Source organism: Halichoerus grypus, chromosome 3, assembly GCF_964656455.1.
Source record: "Halichoerus grypus chromosome 3, mHalGry1.hap1.1, whole genome shotgun sequence".
NCBI classification, from domain to species: domain Eukaryota; kingdom Metazoa; phylum Chordata; class Mammalia; order Carnivora; family Phocidae; genus Halichoerus; species Halichoerus grypus.
This window is the reverse complement of record NC_135714.1, coordinates 1,729,229-1,751,907: the sequence shown is the minus strand read 5'-3', so window position 1 is coordinate 1,751,907 and position 22,679 is coordinate 1,729,229. Positions and strand designations below refer to the sequence as shown.

The 22,679-nt window shown below is 45.8% G+C and overlaps 1 protein-coding gene across 6 annotated transcripts in view; it reads right to left on the bottom strand.

The window, feature by feature from the left end:
* FAM193A (family with sequence similarity 193 member A) overlaps positions 1–22,679 on the bottom strand; it is a 164,220-nt gene that overhangs the window by 43,401 nt on the left and 98,140 nt on the right. For 3 of the 6 annotated variants that reach the window (XM_078068308.1, XM_078068309.1, XM_078068312.1), the window contains exons 7-12: positions 18,348–18,495; positions 11,339–11,416; positions 9,710–9,822; positions 9,337–9,579; positions 6,774–6,957; positions 6,478–6,657 (exon numbers count right to left, since the gene is read on the bottom strand). In XM_078068308.1, the coding sequence (XP_077924434.1) occupies positions 6,478–6,657; positions 6,774–6,957; positions 9,337–9,579; positions 9,710–9,822; positions 11,339–11,416; positions 18,348–18,495 (946 nt within the window). The remainder of the gene's footprint in view (positions 1–6,477; positions 6,658–6,773; positions 6,958–9,336; positions 9,580–9,709; positions 9,823–11,338; positions 11,417–18,347; positions 18,496–22,679) is intronic. The other 3 variants (XM_078068310.1, XM_078068311.1, XM_078068313.1) reach the window with 2 other exon arrangements.

Here is a 22,679-nt window from a genome sequence, read left to right as displayed (position 1 = left end):
ACAAGGGTAAAACTGAAAGCAACCATTTGAGGATCTGAAAATCAATCAAAGGGAAAAAGCAAATCAAGAAGTATTTATTCATGCCAATCTGCCAGAACATCAGGCAAGAGCAGAGGGGGCCTGGCCTTCCTGCCTGGGACTCTTCCCAGTCCCAACTCCTAGCAGCCCTAAAAACAAACTAAAACAGTATGGAGGTTCCTCAAAACGTTGGAAATAGAGCTACCCTACGACCCAGCAATTGCACTCCTGGGTATTTACCCCAAAGATACAAATGTAGTGATCTGAAGGGGTACGTGCACCCCGATGTTTATAGCAACAATGTCCACAATAGCCAAACTGTGGAAAGAGCCAAGATGTCCATCAACAGATGAATGGATAAAGAAAAGAAGATATGGTGTACACACACACACACACACACACACACACACACACACACACACACTGGAATATTATGCAGCCATCAAAAAAAAGAAAGAAATCTTGCCGTTCGCAATGACGTGGATGGAACTAGAGGGTATTATGCTAAGCGAAATAAGTCAGAGAAAGACGTGTATCATATGATCTCACTGACATGAGGAATTTGAGAAACAAGACAGAGGATCATAGGGGAAGGGAGGGAAAAATGAAACAAGACGAAACCAGAGAGGGAGACAAACCATAAGAGACTCTTAATCTCAGGAAACAAACTGAGGGTTGCTGGAGTGGAGGGGGGTGGGAGGGATGGGGTGGCTGGGTGATGGACACTGGGGAGGGTATGTGCTCTGGTAAGCGCTGTGAATTGTGTAAGACTGATGAACCACAGACCTGTACCCCTGAAACAAATAATACATTATATGTTAATAATAATAAAAAAGAAATACCATGGCAGACACACACACAAAACAAAACACCACAAAACCCCAAACTAAAAAGACCAAAGAACAGCAGAATTTAAATGGTGCACTAAAAATTTTAATACAAAGTAAAGGAGCAGGGGTGCCTGGGTGGCTCGGTCGTTAAGCGTCTGCCTTCGGCTCAGGTCATGATCCCAGGGTCCTGGGATCGAGCCCCACGTCTGGTTCCCTGCTCCACAGGAAGCCTGATTCTCCCTCTCCCTTTGCCTCTCCCCCTGCTTGTGCTCTTTCTCACTATCTCTGTCACTATCTGTCTCTCTCTATCAAATAAATAAATAAAATCTTTAAAAAAAAATAAAAAAAAATAAAGGAGTAAAGGAGGAACAGAGGAACAAAAATCATGAGACCTATGGAAATAGAGAGCAAAGTGCCAGTTGCACATACCATAGCGATCATTACATTAAACCATAAATGAAGCCCTCCAGACAAAAGGCAGAGATCGATCGACAAGACACAAATACAAGACCCAACTAAAGGATTCAAAGACAAATCTTAAATTCAAAGATACAAAGAGGCTGGGGCGCCTGGGTGGCTCAGTTGGTTAAGTGACTGCCTTCGGCTCAGGTCATGATCCTGGAGTCCCTGGATCGAGTCCCGCATCGGGCTCCCTGCTCAGCAGGGAGTCTGCTTCTCCCTCTGACCCTCCCCCCTCTCATGTGCTTGCTCTCTCTCATTCTCTCTCTCTCAAATAAATAAAAAAATCTTTAAAAAAAAAAAAAAAAAGATACAAAGAGGCTGAAATTCAAAGGATGAAAAAATAGATAACATGCATACAGTAATCCTAAGGCAGCAGGAGCGACTCTGTACACGGGATGAAATACTCTTTCTGGATGAGAAGAGCTAGCGGAGAAGCATCTCATAATGACAAAAGAGTCAATACATATCAAGAAGGGATAACAATAACACACACATACACCTTCAACAACACCGTCCCAAACACATGAATCAAAATCTGGCTGATCTGAAAAGGGAACACACAGTCCAGCAGTGATATGTGAAGACTTCAGTATGTCCCTCGGTAATTTTTAGAACCAGACAAAAAATCAGGAAGGATCCAGAGAACTGGAATGATGCTATAAATTTGACCAAACTTTCATTCACAGGACACTCCATCTAACAAGAGCAGAACACAAATTATTTTCAAGTATATTTAGAACATTATCTAGGACAGACCAGATGTTAGGCCACAAAACAGGTCTCAGTAAATTCAGAAGTTCTAAAATCCATAATCTAAGCTTAGATTCAACAAGCTAGAAAGGGAAGAACAAACCAAACCCAAAGTCTATGGAAAGAAATAATGAAGATCAGAACAGAAATCAAAGAAATAAAGAGAGAAACAAAGAAAAAATTAACAAAACCCATTTTTTCTTTTACAAAAATGGACAATTTTTTAGCTAGACTGAGGGTTTAAAAAAAAGTAGACAAAATTACCCAAGTCAGGAATCAACATCACTCCAGACCCTGCAGAATTAAAAGAATCATAAAAGAATACAATAAACAATCTCATGCCATCAAATAAAAAATGTAGATGAAATGGAGGAAAACACATACAATTTTTAAATTCAAGAAGAAATAGAAAATCTGAATAAACCTATAACAAGTAAACAAAATTTCAATTAGTAATTCTGTATCTTCCCACAAGAAAAGACCAGGCCCATGGATTTCACTGGTAAATTCTATCAACTACTAAAGAAATCTCAATTTTAGACAAATTTTTCCAGAAAACAGAGGCAGAATTAACACTTCCCAACTCATTCTACGAGGCCAGTATTACCCTGATATCGAAGCCACAGACTCTACAAGCATGGATAACTACAGAACAGTATCTTTTATTAACACGGATGCAAAAATCCTAACAAAAGATTGCAAACCAATCCGGCAACATATCAAAAGAAAAAAAAAAGTTTATACACCATGACCAAATAGGATTTATCCCAGGAACACAAGGTTGGTTTAACATCCAAGAATCAGGGGCACCAGGGTGGCTCAGCCAGTTAAGCATCCAACTCTTGATCTCAGCTCAGGTCTTGATCTCAGTGTCGTGAGTTCAAGCCCTGAACTGGGCTCCATGCTGGGCATGGAGTCAACTTAAAAAAAAAAAAAAAATCCAAGAATCACTTGATGCAACACACTACAGTAAAAGAATGAAGGATGAGAACCACAGGAACATTTTAATAGACACAGAAAAGGCATTTGGAGAACCCAATATACGTTCATGATAAAACTCTGAGGAAATGAGTTGACAGGACTTATTTCCTCAGTGTGGTAAGACCATCCATGGCAAACATGCATCATCCTATTCACAGACTGAAGGCTTCCCTCCTGGGACCAGGAGCAAGGCAAAGATGGGTGCTTGTATCGCTTCTCCGCAGGGCTGTGCTGGAGGTTCTAGCTAGCTCAGGCAGGCAAGAATAAGACATTAAAAATATCCAGGTTGTGGGGTGCCTGGGTGGCTCAGTCGTTAAGCGTCTGCCTTCGGCTCAGGTCATGATCCCAGGGTCCTGGGATCGAGCCCCGCATCGGGCTCCCTGCTCAGCGGGAAGCCTGCTTCTCCCACTCCCACTCCCCCTGCTTGTGTTCCCTCTCTCACTGTGTCTCTCTCTGTCAAATAAATAAATAAAACCTTTAAAAAAAAAAAAAAATATCCAGGTTGAGAAGGAAAAAGTAACACTGTCTTTATTCACAAACAACATGATCTTGCATGTAGAAAATCCAAAGGACTCGAACCAAAAAAAAAAGGGGGGTGGGGGAGAAACCAAAGAACAAACAAGTTTAAGCTGCAGAACGTAAGACAAATATTTGAAAATCAACTGTATTTCTATATATTACCAACAATCAACTGAAAATTGAAATTAGAAAATATCATTTACTACGGAATCAAAAACATCTAATACTTAAGAATGAATTTAAGAAGGAGCGCCTGGGTGGCTCAGTTGGTTAAATGTCTGCCTTAGGCTCAGGTCATGATCTCAGGGTCCTGGGATCGAGTCCCGCATCAGGCTCCCTGCTCAGCGGGGAATCTGCTTCTCCCTTTCCCTCTGCTGCTCCCCCTGCTTGTGCTCTCTCTCTCTCAAATAAATAAAATCTTAAAAAAAAAAAAAAGAATTTAGGAAATATGTTCAAGACCTACTGACTAGAAATTTTTTTAACTGCTGAAAGACATTAATGATGATTAAAATGGAAAGATACAGCACATTCCTAGGCTGACAGATTCAATTTTGTTAAGACAGTATTTTCCCCAAACTGATCTACATCATCCCACAAAGAAAAAAGTAGGCCCAGAGGAGTTTGCTGGTGAATTCTATCAAGTAAATTCAAGAAATATAATCTCTATCAAAATCCAGGCAGGCTTTTTTGTAGAACAAGCTGATTCTAAAACTTACATGGAAACACAAAGGACTTTGAAAAGCCTGCATAATTTTCAATAAGGCCCACCAAGCTGGGGGGCAGACCCTACCTGCTGTCCAAACTTACTACAGAGCAGGTCACGTACACTATGGGAAAGGACCCAGGCCAAATGAGCAGAGAGTGCAAAGTGCAGACAATAAACACTTGCATTTAGAGCTCTGTGATTTTCAACAAAAGGCTGATGCAATTCAGTAGGAAAAGAGAGGGTCTTGTCAACAAATGGTGCTGGGACAACTGGACGTCTTTTGTAAAAAGATGAATATAGACCCTCACGTCACACCATGAGCAAAAACGGAGTCAAATGAAGCACACCTCAAGTGAGAGCTAAAGTTGTAAATCTTGTAGAAGAAAACAGAGTTTTCTTGGATATGACATCAAAAGCATGATTCATAAAAGGAAAAACCGAGGAACTAGAATTCATCAGAATTAAGAACTTTTGCTTTTCAAAAAATACCATAAAAAACCTAACAGACAGGGGCGCCTGGGTGGTGCAGTCGGTTAAGCATCCGACTCTTGGTTTCGGCTCAGGTCGTGATCTCAGGGTTGTGAGATCGAGCCCCCAGTCAGGCTCTGTGCTCAGCAAGGAGTCAGCTTGGGATTCTCTCTAACTCTCCCTCTGCTCCTCCCCCTGTGTGCATGCGTGCATGTACTTTCTCTCTCTCAAATAAGTAAATAAATAAAATCTTAAAAAAAGAAAAAAAACCACACAACTAATAGACATGCCATAGACCCAGAGAAAATCTCTGCAAATCACATACTTATAAAGGACTTACAACATATAAAAAAGTCTGACACCTCAACAATAAGATGGAATGGGAAATGAAAGGAAGACAAATCTCAAGGGGCTGCCATTTCTCACCAGACTGGCCAAACCCCAGGACTGTGACGTCATCCTCTTCTGGGGGGCAAGGGAGGCCATCACACTCTGACCCAGAGAAGCCACCACTGGTGACCAATCCTAGGAACAGACCTACTAATGTGGGAAAGGTCAGATGTGTAAGGTTGCTCACCGAATAGCATATAGGGAAAACAAAGGGAAGCAAACACAAGTGCCCATCAGCAGGGACTAAAAAGAAAAAGAGAATTCCAGTATGTCCACCTGCTGGCACTCAGAGAGGGCAGCAGACGAGGACAAGGAAGTGTGCTCCATACAGAATCAGTCAGGATATAAGGGTGAGAGAAAAAGCAAGGGAAACCGAGTGTGCATTAACATAAGCCTTGTCATAGGAAAGGGGAAGAATAAATATTAGCATTTGCATAAACAAACACTGGAAGGACACACTAATAAGGCAGACTGGTTACCTACTGGGACTAGAACTGGGGATGGGTAGGTGCTGGGCAGGGCAGATGGTGAAGGACGCCAGGGCCAGACTTCTCAAGGGAATACCTTTTCATGTCGCCTTTCTTGTTTAACTATGGATCTACACTGCCTGTTAAGGAAAATAATTAGCCAAGCACCCCGACCTTTATTTGTTCTTCCTTTTATTTAAGAACTATGTGAGCGGGGCGCATGGGCGGCTCAGTCTGTTAAGTGTCTGCCTTCGGCTCACATCATGGTCCTGGGGTTCTGGGATTGAGCCCCACGTCGGGCTCCCTGCTCAGGGCAGAGCCTGCTTCTCCCTCTCCCTCTGCCCCCCCTTTCAAGTGCATGCTCTCACTCTTTCAAATAAATAAATAAAATCTTAAAAAAAAAAAAAAATGAGAACTACGTGAGCATCTATTTATAAAACTAGGAGTCTCTAAGAGAAAACAGTCACCTCCTGATGTACTCTCACCCTTGGTTAACAGAAAAACAGAGATCCACCAGAAAAAAACCTCCCTTACAAAATCAACCTTTTCTGAAATTTTAACATTCCATTATTTATTTAAAAAACCCTCCCTTTGCTTCTTTACAGACAAAAAATACCTCTACTACAGCTAAATGTCTGGAGCGACTCTGGGGTGCTGCAAAATCAAGACTGTCGAGTGGATTCAAGTGAGAGGAACAAGATGAAAACGGGGTTAGGAATCATGTCTGTGTATTTCATAAGCATGCCTCAATCCTCTCCAGTTCTAATCTTCAGAAGCTATTCAAGATAACGTAATTTTGCATTCAATAATACTCATTTTTAGAGAAAATATACACAAAGAAAGACACCCTTGGCAAAGCACAAAGTTCGGGAGAATGAAATCGTACCTGCTGAGTAGGGTAAGATGGGGGTGGACTGTCCACTTTACTTTCCTCTTTCCTGGGACTGCCATTGCTTAGAGCTACGTCTTGCTTTGGGGCTCCTGGCGGCTCCCCGCTGCTCTCGCCATCCGCCTCCTCATCATCAGCCTCTGAAGAGCTACTGCTGGTACTGCTCACCTGAGGGGACTTTAAAAACAACCTTTGTAATTTGTACTTTTCAAAATGGAAGAATTCTAAAAAATAAGACACCAGAACACCACTTTATACCATTTATTGTCACTATGAAGAAGTCGAGCCCCTACCTCATCTTTCAGAGCCATGTTTTCCCCGCCACCATTCAATTCGCTGTGGATTCCATTCATATTGGCCACCACCTCAGTATCATCGTAGTTACTCAGTGGATAAATATCAGCAAATTTAGCTGACAATGGTGCAACGTCTTCATCATCACTACAACTGAGACAGGCAGAGCTGGTCACCAGGAGGCTGTTCACCCGGGGGGGGGGGGGGGACAGTAAGTGAACCACCCACTAAGCACAGACATTTCCTTTACAGACACTGTTCTGGTTTACAAGAGTATTACACTAAGCACCGCGCATACATCGTAACGTCTCTTAGTAACCTGAACACCGGGGGAAAATGCCTGAAAGATTACCATTTGTGCTATTTAGAAGAATGGAAAACAAAACGCCAAAAGAAGAAAAATATCTGGGAAACTGCCAAAATTTAATCGGATTAATTATTATTGCATTTCCATTTGGCTTGAAGTGCCTTGGTATATAACTGTTTGCTGCCATTTCCAAGCAGACACAATTTTTTATTAAAATTAAAGGGGGTACAGAGAACCACCAAAATTTCAGACGTAGCCAGATGAACAAAACTTTAAAGGCACATAGGTGACAAAATACTAAACGGTTTTTACTACAAGGCCAGATCTCGACAAGTCAGTCATGATCATAATTATCAGCTTTAACAAGACATCTAAACAATGGGCAAATGGAATATTTACTTAAAAAAAAACGGAGGCAAATTTCAAGTCTGTAGCCCACGAAGGCCACTTCAAACATACGCTTTTCTGGTGCATAAAAGGGCAGGCACAGAGTCCCCACATCAGTGCAGACCGTGCAAAGCACGGACCATATGTGGTCACCCCGCTGTGACCATAAACATGCCTCTGAGCCCGTCTTCAGCTCCGCATACAATAACTTCCAGAAGGAAAAATCTTATGAACTCGTGATCTCTTGGATTTAGGAGAGTGTACAGAATTGCTAAACTCAGATGTCCTTTCCATTTTTGGAAAAAGAGGGAACACAATATGCTGTAATCTGGAGCTCACCAAAGTTAGCACCCACAGCACCCTCGAGGTGAAGGCTGCTCAGGTCTCCTGAGGCCCAGGGCACCTGAGGTGATGGAACTTGTGGCCTTGGTCAACACTCACACCCACTCCTGAAACATTACCACCACCACGATTCACAGATGAGGAGGCCGAGGTTCAGACATGAAGTGATTAAATCATTTGCTCAATGTAATGAAGGCAAGCCTCATCTCCCCTAGAGCCCATGAAAACTACAGAGCCCTCAGTACAGAGACTCCAGTCGCACGGTTCTCTTTAACCAACTTAGTAATGACACCAAGAAAGAGATAACACAAACCAAGAGATAGCATGACACCACAAGGCAACCGTGGAGGCTTTCAAGTCCTAGCAGTTCATGTTTGGAAGACATTAATCCCAAGCTGCTGAAGGACCCGAGAGAGGTGCAGCGCAACCACAGGCAATCCTTGCCCACAGAGAAAGGTGCCCACAGCCCATTTCCTCCACCACTCGACACAGCCCAGGAGCCCACACCTGACATCGGCAGCTTTTCCAACATAAATTTTTATTAGACCATACTGTTTAATTTCGGTATGTTTTTGTAAGAGGTTGGCAAACAGCTAGCTGGGAAACCCTCGACCCTCCTTCACAGGCTCCCAGAAAGAGCACAGGGTATCCAGGACTCGAAAGCAGGTCGAGCTCAACAGTCATGGCGTTCAGACCAATCCCTTCGGAATTATTTTGTGTTTTGAGACTGCAAGACTCTGAAGGAAAGCCTCAGAGTCTTCGGGAGAAATCCAGATGGAGGTGGTGAGAAATCTGAGAGTCACTGAGCAGCCCAAGGGCGGGGCAACAATCCCTCCCACTGGGAACCGTGGTGTCCATCACCTCCATGGGGCTCCCGACACCCGCACACTCTACAATAAGCAAAGTGCAAACCTAAGTTTACCTAAATAAAATAAAAACACACATCCATGTGCAACCCGTCGTCCAGAAGTTAGAGTGGAAAGCCTCAACAGATGACAGGGTCACAACTCTGAAGAAAAGTGGGACCACTCACCTACAGTGTGAATTGGCGACAGCTGCACAGCCACCTCGCTCATACAAAATGTACTTCTAGATAATGTGGGAACACGGAAAACAGAACCTTTCAATCGCTTGCTAAAGTGATCATCTGAGTTTTTAGCAAGACATGGAATAAGCATGAATGCTGAACGGACAATGAGGCGGAATGAACTTCGGGCTGATCACCCTCAAATAAAATGAGGAAACGTGAAGCCAGAACTGAAGAGACACTTCCCTGCATACCAACATGGTTTTTTCTTTACTGGCATTTATAAATTTACCGTATTTTTTTTTTTTTTCAGATAGTGAAATAGTGTCAAAGTTTGGGTTTACTGATTTTGTATTTTAAAAGTTGCTTAAAAAATGAAGGATCCTTTTTCTTGAAAAGCACTATAATGACATCTGTACTTCTATAGACATCACTGTCCATATTTCTCATTATTGGATTACGTAAATTTCTGAAATCTTATTACAAAGTCACAACTTACAAAGTTGGTGCAGAGCCATTGTCTGTGAGGATGAGTCTGGGATGTTGCTGAATTGTAATGGGAGAGCTGGAACCTGACCCTGAGCTTGCTGAGGACACGCTAGGTGGGCGCATCTCAGAGAGATAGTCGGGAGCAGAATCCACTTGGAGGGGCAGCTGGTGACTGTGGATGTCGCCAGTGACGGGGGGGTCCATGACACCACAAGTGAGGATGTGTGAGAGGCTGCAGTCATCACAAGCACATCTGAGTGGGAATGAAGGACAGTTACCCAGAGAGCCAAGAGAGGTCAGACCATGCTCTGTCAGGGTCAGCGCCTCTCCTGAGGTCGTGGGTCCCACAGGCCCGCTGCGCCCACACGACAGCGCAGGCTCACCTTCTCCTGTAGTTGCAGTTGGGGCAGTCGGGCATGCTCAGCCGGGAGGACAGCATGTGCCTCATGGCGTCTGTGAAGTTGTTCTCACCGGCGACTGCTTTCTTATTGGTCAGCTAGAGGAAATCATCGAGAGAGAGGTTAACTTTGCAAGACATACCCCCAGGCAGGTGGTTCAGCTTCTCAGTCATCATGGTAGCGTGTGCCATGCTCCCTCAGAAGCCAGGGGCCACAGGTTCCTAGAGTGGGACACGGCGGGAAGGGGCAGGCCTGAAATGAACAGCAGCTGCAGGCCTGAGCCTCACAAGGCGAGGGAGCAGTAAGCCCCGGCCGGTGCCTCACCAGCAGACGCCCAGCCTTCACCTGACATCAGCTGTGTGCTCGGTACTCACTAGGAACCAGGAGCGCAGAGCTAAGCCGTGGCCCCCCAGGAGCTCAGACCCTGGACCCGGAAACCATGACGTGGGAGGTGCCCTGGCAGAAAAGCAGCTCAGCAGGGCGCCAGGCCCATGCAGGGCCAAGCACAGGACGTGGTGTTAGTAACTCTGCCAGAGGCAAAGAGGGCATCCAGGTGAGGGGCAGAGCACGGAGCCAGGCATAACTGGAACACCTCCAGAAGGCCTGGCTGACCCTGGGCTGAGCAGGAGGGAGTCCTGGGGGATTGGGGCGGGTGGGGGGGCACCGTGCGTGACGGAATAGCCTGGAGGCACACAGGCCCGCACACACGGAGCTGCAGCACCAGAGTGCCCGCGAGTTAAAAGGCATTTGTGACACATGACAGAAGCAGGCAGGCGGGAGGAAGGCCAGCTGGGGAGGACACCCAGTGCAGGAACAAGGACCAACACGTGAAGGGTGCAAATCCAGGAGCTACCTGGAAAGTGGCACCCAAACTTCCAGTCGATAAGGCCAGCATCTGGATTTCAGAGAAGAAACCTACAGACCAGCTCTGGCAATGGGATGGGTGGTGCTAGAAGGGCCATTTGATAGGCTAGAAGCCATGCAGCAAGGGTTGGGGGGTGGGAGCAGGTGAACAAGCCCAGTGTGGGTACCCAGAGGAGACCACAGGGGTGAGCACGTGGGTGTGGGGGCCGAGGCCAAGGGCCACCAATGTCCGAGGAAGGCCGAGGGGGGGCAGAGCTGGCCGGAGAGAAAGTGGGAGATGCCAGCTTATGGAAGAGAATCAAGGGAAGCAAGCTTCCAAAGTCGAGGGCCCTGAGGCCATTGGGGCAAGGCCCCCAGGCAGCCACAGCGGGGTGCAGAGAGGGAGGGAAGAGCCTGTGGGGAAGGAGGGAGTGAGCCGGGTTGTCAGCAGCTACACTGGGCCCGTGTGGGGAGGCCTGTGAATTGGGCCTGAGAGGAACGGGCCAGCTCCAAGCTCCGTGACTTCACGGCACCAGCTGCCTCTGAGGAGACCAGACAGCAGGGACTTGGGTGGCTGTGGGCTGGCGTGGGTCACTCGGTAAATGGGATTTTCCTTGAGGAATACAGAAAAGAAGGAAATGGGATAAGGGAGATAGCTGATCTAGGATTAACAACACTCTCAGGAGCAGACCCACAGTGTGGCCTTGAAATGGTGGTGTTTTTCCCTGAGCGGCGCTCCTGGGCTGGCGAGCAGCCTCCCCACAGCCTCACCTGCTCTTCAATGAATCGCCTCTGTTTGAAAAGCTCCCAGTCCTCCGTCAGCATGCGCTGTTTCGTTTTCATTGTCATCTAGGAAGGAGAGCAAACAACAAAACCTTAGTGCCAGCAAGAGCCAGCCAGGCGTCTTCAAGGAGAGATTTCAGAAACCGTGCACGTGAGAAACTCCCCCCTGCAGACAGGGGAAGGCACGACACAGACCCGAGGCCCTGGCGCTCCACCTCTTTCCTGGGCTCTGCTCTCGTGGGAAACAAGGAGGAGCTCACATTTAAAAAAGAAGTGAAGATCCCAGAGCTGAATCTGTCACTGCAATCAGCGAGCATTCAGCCTGTACTGAATGCCCATTATGTGCCCTGCCTGTGCCAGAGATAAAAACCTGAAGATGCGCGACTCTGAGCCCGAAGAGCCCCGAGCAGCCTGAGCTGGCGTGGACGGTCACGCCACGCCTGCGGAGCCAGGCCCACAGGGGCAGACTGGGTACGACTCCACCCCCAAGGGCCCCAGGCAGAGTCAAATGCACAGAGACAGCAGGTGGACGGGGGAGCCAGGGGCTGGGGGACGAGGGTCAGTGGGGGAAGGTGGAGGGCGGAGGCATGCGCCACAATGGGAACAAACTTGCTACCATTGAACTGGACCCTTAGAAATGGTTAAAATGGTATGTTTTCTGTTATGTGTATTTTACCACAATTAAAAAAGAAACCAAACTGAGAGGAATAGGGAATTAAGAATGGGCTCAAGGTACAGTTTTACTGGGGTGGGGGAGGCTATGAAATGATTAAATCTTGATGTTTATCTACATGTGTTCTTGTAGTTACTGAAAACTTAAGAATAACAAGAGAAATATGGGATATGTATCTTCCAAATTATTAAAACAAAAAAAGGGGAGCGGGACATATTTAATCCCACAGGCAAGAAAGTACTAAATAAACCCTCCAAAACAAGAGTAATTTCAGGGCGCCTGGGTGGCTCAGTTGGTTAAGCGACTGCCTTCGGCTCAGGTCATGATCCTGGAGTCCCTGGATCGAGTCCCGCATCGGGCTCCCTGCTCGGCGGGGAGCCTGCTTCTCCCTCTGACCCTCCCCCCTCTCATGTGCTCTCTCTCTCTCTCATTCTCTCTGTCTCAAATAAATAAATAAAAATCTTTAAAAAAAAAAAAAAAAGAGTAATTTCAAAAAATAAATTCATGCATTTGAAAAAAAAATTTACACAGTTTAAACTATGAGAGAAAAAATCCAAGTTGAAATGACAGTCCACAGAAATCATGGACAACGAAGCCCCACAAGTTAGATTATATAAGATGTACTCAACACGTAGAAGAAAACATACAGGCTTCAGTGACCTTATGAGAGAAAACAGAGCAAAAGACTGAAAAGTATGTGTTCCACGTGAGAAGCCAAAGAAACAAAACAAAATGAGCAGGAAGAAATTAAAGTAAAAGCAGAAATTACTGGGAAAATAAAGAAGCAAATATGCTCAATAAACCCCAAAACACTGGTTCTCCAGAGCCCCTCCCAGGCTGACCAAGGGAAGAAAAGGCCCCACGGAAAAAGTGGGCATGAGACAGGACAGGCACAGGCAGAGGGGGTTTCCTTTAAACCCCAGGACGAAGTGTGTGGACAATGTAGACTTTCATCTCCACAGAAACGCTGTGAGCAGGGGGTTCACGGGCTAGTCTGCTGGGCCCGCCCAACGCGTTTTAATAGCTGAGTCAACATTAAAAAGCTCTTGAGATTTCGCCGAACAGCCCAGACTTTGGCTTCTGTGGACCTCTCTGTAGCTCTGAGGCACTCTGCCCTTCGCTGCCCTCCTGGCCGAGGGCAGGGCATTTCTCCTTTTGGCGCACACAGTGCTCTCTTGGCAAAGTGGGCCAGGGAGGCAGGCCAGGGGAGCACAGCAGCTCTCCCGCAGCCACCGCTCCCCCCACTTTGATGGCTCCCCTCTGAGCACAAGCTCGTCATCCATTGTCTACACCATGTGGACAATCTCCTAGGCAAACATCAATTTGTGGAACTCCCTCAAGAAGGAGAAACCCCAAAACAGAAGCAAAGTGCAATGTGAATTGAAAAGATGGTACAAGACCCATAGTCCTCGTTCCTCCTCCCTGCAAAAATAAATCACGCCCCAGGTTTTAGGATGGGTTCTATCAAACCCTTTATGGAACAGAAAATTTAAACTATTCCTGAAAATTAAAAAAAAACATGGGAAGTTTCTCAATGCATTCTATGGGACTAGCATAACTTTCATACAAAACAGACAAGGCCTCAAAGACAAACACTCAATGATGCCTCAGGATACAAACCCAAAAATCCTAAATAAAATATTAGCTACTTAAATCTAATAATGGGTTAACAGAATATAGATCATAACCTAGTAGGCTTTAATCCCAGGAAAGTAAGCATGTCTCACCATATAATCAAACTCAATACCTATTCCTGTTTACAAAAATCATAAGTTAAATAAGCTAGAAAAAAAGAAACTTCCTTTGCTAAAAACTCCCCAGTACTCAGGGGAGGCATGTGACTTCAGGGAAGCATGCACAGCCGTCCCCGTGAAGCCAGGGCAACAAACGGTGCCACCAGCTACGCTCATTCGTGACGAGCTGAAGGCTCTAACTGAAGCCAAACAAACTGCAGATGCCAGAGAAGGTGAGACAAAACTATTACTCGTAGGAGACGTGGCTTCTAGAAACTTCGAGGCAGCTGACCCAGAAACTTCTGCAGCATCATTAAGGGCGCTGGGTGGAATGCCAACAGCCAGACGGCCCCGACCCCAGAAGCCCCAGGTATAAACCTGATGAGATTCGCACAAACTATAAAACCATCAGACAGAACAGAAAACACGACCTAAACACAGAAATGTGCACCATCTTCTGGGATGGGAAGACTCAATGCGGGTGCGAGCGTCCCCTTTATGTCATGTATGTCTGCCGCTTTCAGGAAAAACATTTTCCTCTTACAAGCAGCAATTACTGTCACACGTTTAAAAAATGATTTTGGAGTGGGGTGCGCCTGGGTGGCTCCATCAGGTGAGCAACTCTTGATCTCAGCTCAGGTCTTGATCTTGGGGTCGTGAGTTCAAGCCCCATATTGGGCTCCACGTGGGCTGGGCATGGAGCCCACGTAAAGTAAAATCTTTTTTTTTTTTTTTTTAATTTATATAACAGGAAATATTTTTTTCAAGATTTATTTATTTATTTGAGAGACAGAGAGAGGGAGAGTGAGAAGATGAAGCAGACTCCCCCCTGAGCAAGGAGCCCGACACGGGGCTCGATCCCAGGACTCTGGGATCATGACCTGAGCCAAAGGCAGACGCTTAACGACTGAGCAACCCAGGCGCCCCAAATAAAATAAAATCCTAAAAAACAAAAGATTTTCAATGAACTAGATATTAGGAAAGGTAGTAATTTCTTTTAGTACAGAACCCAGTCCAGAGCTGTTTGATAGCTAACAACATCCACAGAAACCTCCTCTTTGACCACCCCCCCAACATCCTCTGGGATAATTTTTCCGAACATTTGGGTGCCTGCAGGTTTATGTATGTGTCAAACAAACAAAGGATACATTTTAAAAAGCAAGCAAAAACAAGTGATCTCAAAGCTGTCACCCATGTCCCACGTCCATACTTATTCATGAATACTCAATTATTATTATTTTTTTTAAGATTTTATTTATTTATTCGACAGAGAGAGAGACAGCGAGAGCAGGAACACAAGCAGGGGGAGTGGGAGAGGGAGAAGCAGGCTTCCCGCGGAGCAGGGAGCCTGATGCGGGGCTCGATCCCAGGACCCTGGGATCATGACCTGAGCCGAAGGCAGACGCTTAACGACTGAGCCACCCAGGTGCCCCTGAATACTCAATTATTTACAGATGTTTTGAAACCTTGGAATTACTAATAATTTCCAAACTATTAGATTAGAAGTGACTGATGTCCACTCCAAGGATTCCAGAATGACTGGTGCCCTCTGGATGCTGCTAAAATTGCTCAGTTTCCTTAATTTGTATTAATGGCATCATGATTTCTTGACAGGTGAGTGAAAATAATACATTTTCTGGTTGCTTTAGTAAGGAGGACGGTTTTTTTTCTTTGTGGGAAAAAAAAGAAAAGACCTTTTTTTTTCCTTTTTCTTATTGTGGTAAAATACACGTAACATAAAATTTACCGTCTTAACCATTTTTTTAAAGGATTTTATTTATTCATTTGAGAGACAGAGAGAGAGAGAGCACAAGCAGGGGGAGCAGCAGAGGGAGAGGGAGAAGCAGACTCCCCACTGAGCAGGGAGCCTGATGTGGGGCTCGATCCCAGGACCCCGAGAGCATGACCTGAGCTGAAGGTAGATGCTTAACCATCTGAGCCACCCAGGTGCCCCACCATCTTCATCATTTTTAAGTGTACAGTGCAGTGGTATTAAGTACATTCACATCATTGTGCAAACATCCCTACCATCCCTCCCCAGAACTTTCTCATCATCCCCAACTGAAACCCTGTCCCCATGAGTTACACTTTCTGTCTCTAGGCATCTGACGACTGTAGGTACCTCATGTAAGTGGAGTTATGCAATACGTGTCCTTTTGTGTCTGGTTTAGTTCACTGAGAGTAATGTCTTTAAGGTTCTTTCATATTTTTAGGTCTTCCATTTTCGGTCCTTTTCCACCCTGAGTTAACTTCTTGTTGGGCATCATGTGACCACACATGAGAGGGTCTATCTTTATGTCAACACCATGCTGTTTTGATTGATACAATTAGTATTTTGTTGAGGATTTTTGCATCCGTGTTCATCATGGATGTTGGTCTATAGTTTTCTTTTCTTACAGTGTCTCTGTCTGACTTTGGTATCAGGGTAAGGCTGGCCCCATAGAATGAGTTGGGAAGTTTCTCTCCCCTTCAATTTTTGGGAAAAGTTTGCGAAGGACTGGTGTCAATTCTTCTTTAAATGTTCGGCAGAATTCACCTGTGAAGCTGTCAGGTCCAGGGCTTTGCTCTTTGGGAGATTTTTGATTACTGATTCAGTCTCCTTACTCGTCGTAGGTCTAGTCAGACTTTCTGTGTCTCCGTGATGTAGTCTTGGTAGGTTCTGTGTTTCCAGGAATTTGTCCACTTATCTAAGTTATTTGTTGGTGTACAACTCTTCACAGTACTCTGACAATCCTTTTTATTTCTGTAGAATCGGTAATAATGTTCCCACTTCATTTCTGACTTTAGGAATCAGAGTCTCTCTTTTTTTTCTTAGCCCGTATAGCTAAAGGTTTGTCAACTTGGATGATCTTAATGAACCAACTTTTGGTTTCACTGATTTTCCTCTATTCTCTCATTTGTTGATCTGCTCTAATCTTTATTCTTTCCTTCTAGCTTTGGATTTAGTTTGTCTTTTTTCCCAAGATCCTTAAAAGTTGCCAAGTTAGGTTGCTGATCTAAAATCTCTCCTGCTTTTTATTGTAAACATTTAGAGTTGTAAGAACATGTACTTTTAAAGAAATAAATTTAATTTCAGCTTTACTTTTTTAAAAAATTTTTTATTGTTATGTTAATCCCCATACATTCAGCTTTACTTTTCAAAGTAAGACTGTATTTTCCTTCCTAGAGAAAACAAATATACTGTTATTTATTTTTATTTTTTTCTTTTTTTTAGTATACTGTTATTTTTAAACATACCCCATTTTCGTCAGAATAGCCGTGATAACACTATATTACATTCCTGAATAGACATTTACTTCAGGTACAAATACATCAAGAAATTACTATTCCCAAAGGTTTTCTCAATTTTAGCAAAGTCTCAGTGTTTCCTTTCTTCTAAGAGTTGTCTTGGGGCATTTATGTGTTTAGTCCCAGTTCAACTGGAGAAACAAAGAAAGGATTTCTGAAACTAGAATTGCATCTATATCCATCATACCTATAAAGTGAAATGAGAAAGAGTCCACGGGGTCTGCAGTAGGGCAGGATACGGACACCCCTGACCCAAATCCCAGAGTCTCAAAAGTATAATACAGAGGGGCACCTGGGTGGCACTATCAGTTAAGCGTTCAACTCTTGGCATCAGCTCAGGCCATGATCTCAGGGTTGTGGGATCAAGCCCCACGTCAGGCTCTGCGCTCAGTGCAGAGTCTGCTTGAGATTCTCTCTCCCACTGCCCTCATCCCCGTGCTCTCTTCTAAAATAAACAAATAAGGGGCGCCTGGGTGGCTCAGTCGTTAAGCGTCTGCCTTCGGCTCAGGTCATGATCCCAGGGTCCTGGGATCGAGCCCCACATCGGGCTCCCTGCTCAGCGGGAAGCCTGCTTCTCCCTCTCCCCCTGCTTGTGTTCCCTCTCTTGCTCTTTCTCTCTGTCTCTGTCAAAATAAATAAATAAAATCTTAAAAAAAAAAAAAGTATAGTACAGAGCTCTGTCAGTGCTCCCTTATTACTCTTTATACCCTGTTACCTTGAAAAGGGCTGTTTTGAATACCTCCTCCTCTGCCCCACCCTCCCGTGGTTTTAGAAAGGCAGGCAGGCAGGCTGGAATGCCCTCTGGAAGTCCTGCTCTGCGTCCCCAAGAGGCTCTTGCTGACAAGCTGCCCCTGCCCTTCAGGCCCCAACTCCAACAGGAGCGCCCTGCCTTCTCGGGCCTTCCTCCATGCCTGTTAGCCATGGGCCAAGCACAACCAGCTCTGTTCTGCCTGCGCTCCCTCTCTAGACAGAGACAGAGAAGGGGCTCTGAGCAGCAGAGCATTCCGGGAACGGTTCCTGAAATTATATGACTCAGCAGCTCCCCAGGGCCCCATAAGCTCTTGCAGGTGACAATTAGCCAGGTGGCAGCCTACGCAGGTGACACTGGGTGTGGCCAGGCCAATGCTGACCCAATGAACAGCTGCTGCCACCCCCAGGTGGCACAGCTGGGTGAAGGCCACCACGGTACCGCAGGGCCTCCGTTCCCTCTGGAAAATCAGCGGCCAGACTCCTTCCGCCTGCACCTCCCGTCACCCTGGCACCCGGGCCTTGTCCATGGCAGGTGCTGGGGGCACACACTCACCTGCTCATCGACATAGGCGTCGATCCTCTGCTGGCATTCCAGCCACTCCTCGGCCACGCTGCGCAGCTCCTCCTCGGAGCGCTGGTACCGCTGCAACAAGGTGCTGTATGTGTCCTCGCTGCACGTGTCGTGCGTCGTGGTTCCCAGCCTAGGGAGAGGGGCGTTCCGGCGAAAGAAAGGGGTCTGCTTGCTTGTCACCTCCTTCCCCAAAGTGACAAGTGGGACACCACCACACACCACACAAGGCTGCCGTGAGGGATTAGCAAATACATACGCAAGGCACCCCAGAACAGAATCTGGCATAAAGGAGAAGCTCGAAGAAGTACGAGCGCCAAAGAAAAACAATTAGTGGTGAGTAAGACTGTTCTGTGAGACCAAGGCCTTGGGGCGCCTGAGCGGCTCAGTCCGTTAAATGTCTGACTCTTGGTTTCAGCTCAAGTCCTGATCTCCGGGTCAGGAGACGACGCCCCGCACTGGGCTCTGCGCAGGGAGTCTGCTAGAGATTCCCTCCCTCCCTCTGCCCCTCCCTCAACTCCCTCTCTACACAAATAAATAAATAAGGCCTAGCAGTTCAGTTCACTAAATGGGGAGTTGTAACCTATTTTTCCCTACTGAAATACACTGACCCAAAGAAAACACAACATTTAATGAGAAATACAAAACTTGGACTTGGTTTTCAAATTAAGTAAAACAGAAAATTCGATCCAATCAAAGAAATATACTTTATAGCTTTATTTATTCTATATTATTTCTTGTGAAGAAAGTTGGTAAGACGGCAAATGAGAAAATGAACCGAAAACAAGACACACATAGAGTAAACAATGAGGAAAATACCTAGACTTCTGGGAAAGAGACTACGGGGCAGGGGGTGGCCTGGGGAGAGCAGAAAGCCAAGCAGGGTGGCAGGGACAAGGGGGTGAACAGACAAACATGTCATCAGAAACTGCTCATTTTCTGAATATCTAAATACATTAATGCTGGAACCAAAACAACTGTAATAAAAGGCATCTTGACAAGAAATTTCAAAATCAAGACAACATTTACAGTCACTCAAGGGCAAAAAGGCAACGCGCAGGAATGATCATCAGTGTCAACATAAAAACACTGGAAGCTACGCATGGGGATCAGTAAGATACTTTACGGCACATCTAGACAAAGGGATTCCAGACAACTAGGTGCCTATTATGATGCTTACAATTAGATCTCTTCATTCACGTATACTTTACTTACACATATGCTTTGAAATGAACTATGCCCATGTTAAGTAAAGATATGACTATGGCATTATGTTTAAAGATGTGTGTGGGGGTGGACATAAGAAAAAAAATCTAGAAGCAGCACCGAATTGTTTTACAGTACCTATTTCTCTTCATGATTTTCTGTATTTTCAGAGTTTCATTGCATCACAATCTAATAATTTTATAGTAAATATAAACAATACAGTAATTTTAAAATTAGGACCCTTTCAACGGGCACAAATGGCTTTCCCCCGTCTCCGCCTGTGGGTGGATCCCACTTGTGACTATTGTGTACAACGGAGAACCTGCAAATGAACTCACAGCTGCTGAAGTTACTGGCACACATGTCCAACTGTGAAATCCACGCCAAGGAGAAAGCAGGCAGAAGCCAGGCCTAACCGAACAGGTGTTTGGGGGAGGCCAGAGACAGGAAAGAAATCGATACTGACCCACACAGTGACTGAGGCTCTCTCAAACACCAAGGCTGTCCTTCTAAGGCTGTTTCTGCCCCAACAGGATACAAAACTCCTCAAGATGCAGAATCCAGCGACTCTGAGGCTGCTCTGGGCTCTGCACAGCCACTGGGTGGCCGTCGGGCCTGAGAACACAGCCTGCTGTCTTGCTGCTCAGCAGCCCCCGGAGCGGCCGCTTTCTCCCCATTCCTGCTTCCACAACCTTGCTCATTACAGACGGATTTCCATGCTTCACGCAAAGCCTGCCTTCTACATAATGCCACCCCGCCCCTCTTGTACCACTTGGAAAACGGGGATGTTAAGGGGGACCAGCATCCGCCTGGCACACACACCTCTTCCCCTTCTACTGGAAGTGAGAACTGCTCTCCTATACTGTGAACCAGGTTCCATTTTGAGCCAATGGAGAGCAAAGCAGCCAGGGGTCCTGGGACGTCTTTGATGGGGTGATCAGAGCACAATGTGCAGGCAGAGGGCTTACATTCAAGCCGACCTGGGCTGGAATCCAGACAGAAAACAAGGAATGTCCTCACGGTCGCACGACATGAGTGGTTCAGCAAACAGGTTACTGTCTAAATATTCACTCTGTAAACACACGATTGCGCCGTGGACAGATCCTCACGGTAAGGTCTACTACAAATAGTGTGCATGTGCAACATAAGGAGAATGAAATAAAGTCAGTTTGGGCAAGTTTATTCACAAGCCTAATTCAACATCTCCCTAACACTTAATTTCATATATTTAAAATAAAAACCAGTTGGGCAATCGCTAATAACGCCCACAACAACAAACAAGCCGACAGTGAGGCTCCTGGTCTTGCCATAGCACGGACACGAGTCCGACGAAGCTTCTGGACCCGACCACCAGTCCTCGGGCAGCCCAGACAAAAAGCCTGTGCGGTGCTCCCTGAGCGCACACGCCACAGGGCCGACGACTCAGGTTCTCCAACAGATAAACTGTAAGGGGAAAAGGGTGGGGTGGGGGCCTGCCGGTTAAAGAATTACAAGAGACACGGGGAAAAGAAGGGGTGAGAGTCGATGCTTCACAGTGACAGAGTCTCTGGGGTGATGAGGAAAGTCTTGGAAACAGTGCTGATAGTTACTCAACACCGTGAATGTAATTAATCCTACTGAGTTGTACAGTTAAATGTGGTTAAAATGGCAAGTTTCATGTTATAGTTTAGCACAATTTTCAAAAATTAGTAATGTAATATACCAACAGCCATCGACTTGTACACTTTAAATGAGTGAACTGTAATGGTATGTAAATTATATCTCAGCAAAGGTGTTTAAAAAAAGGAGAAATACTTCCCCGAACTAAGTTCCTTTACATGAGGTCAACCTCATGTAGATTATTTGTATTAAAAAAAAACAAACAAACCACAAAAGATACATCAAAAGAAAAAGCAGGCAAGCCTGTGGAAAGGCACATTTGAGTAACAGGAGAATAAACAAGGAAGGAGTGGGACCGCGTGGCGGCTCCGGCAGAGGAGTCTGGGCTTGGAGGCCACACGCAGGAGGAACGGACGTCCCAGGGCCGCGGCCAAACTCGCTGCTAACACGCCCTTCAGCTGCACATCTGCTCAGTGTCATCTTCTCTATCTATATTTTACTTTAATAATAAAGTTAAACAAACACAGGGCCAGAGACCAGGGGTCAGTATTAAAATACTCCCAGCTAGAGAGTTTATGTGCCATAGATGCAATCATCACTTTAGGGGCTGGTATTTGTATATAATTTGTCCCAAAACTTTCACAAGTTGTTCAGTGGATATCTGTACACTAGAAGCTCAGACCTGAATTACTGTTGGGTCCGACAAGGGAATCTGCCAGGGAACCCAAAGGAACTGTCCCTTCCGGTGTCACCAGCTCCCCTTGGGAATCCTCTGCTTGCTTCCTCCCCAGCTCTGTCCCTGTCTCTATTTCCCACGCTCCCTCACCTGTCCCCAAGACCACTACTTCAGCTTGACCCCAGAATTAACATTCAAGATTAAAACGCTGCCAATCTTTTGGAATCTGACCATCATTTGCAATGAGTGATTAAGAAACCCAGAACTAGGGGTGCCTGGGTGGTTCAGTTGGTTAAGCATCCAACTCTTGATCTCAGGGGTGTGAGATCAAGCCCCACGTCAGGCCCCACACTCAGTGTGGAGTCCGCTGAAGAATCTCTCCCTTTGCCCCTCTCCCTCTGCTCTCTCTCAAATAAATAATCTAGAAAGGGAGGGAGGGGGGGAGGGAGGGAGGAAGAAAGAAATCAATCTGGAACTAAGGCACAGCCAAGAATGGAGTTTCAGGATACGTTTCAGGTCCCTGTCACGCACCCCCAGTTGATGACAGGCCCATCAAACTAACTGGCTCACCAGAAAAAGAAAGTACAAGGCCCTAGAATCTTGCTGTAAGAACCCCTACCTTCCCAAGATGCACTCCCCCCCCCCAATAAAAAGTGCCTTTTGGTGGATGTAAACATCAGTGACTAGGGACAAAACCATGTTCTGCATTTCAAACTCATAACTTCGAATACTTTCCTGACCCTTTCTTCGGTGGAGGTGGAAGTCAGGACACTCAAGTCCCCATGTCCCACCATGGAACGTGCCAGATGCTTTCAGACTGGACACAGAGGAAAAGG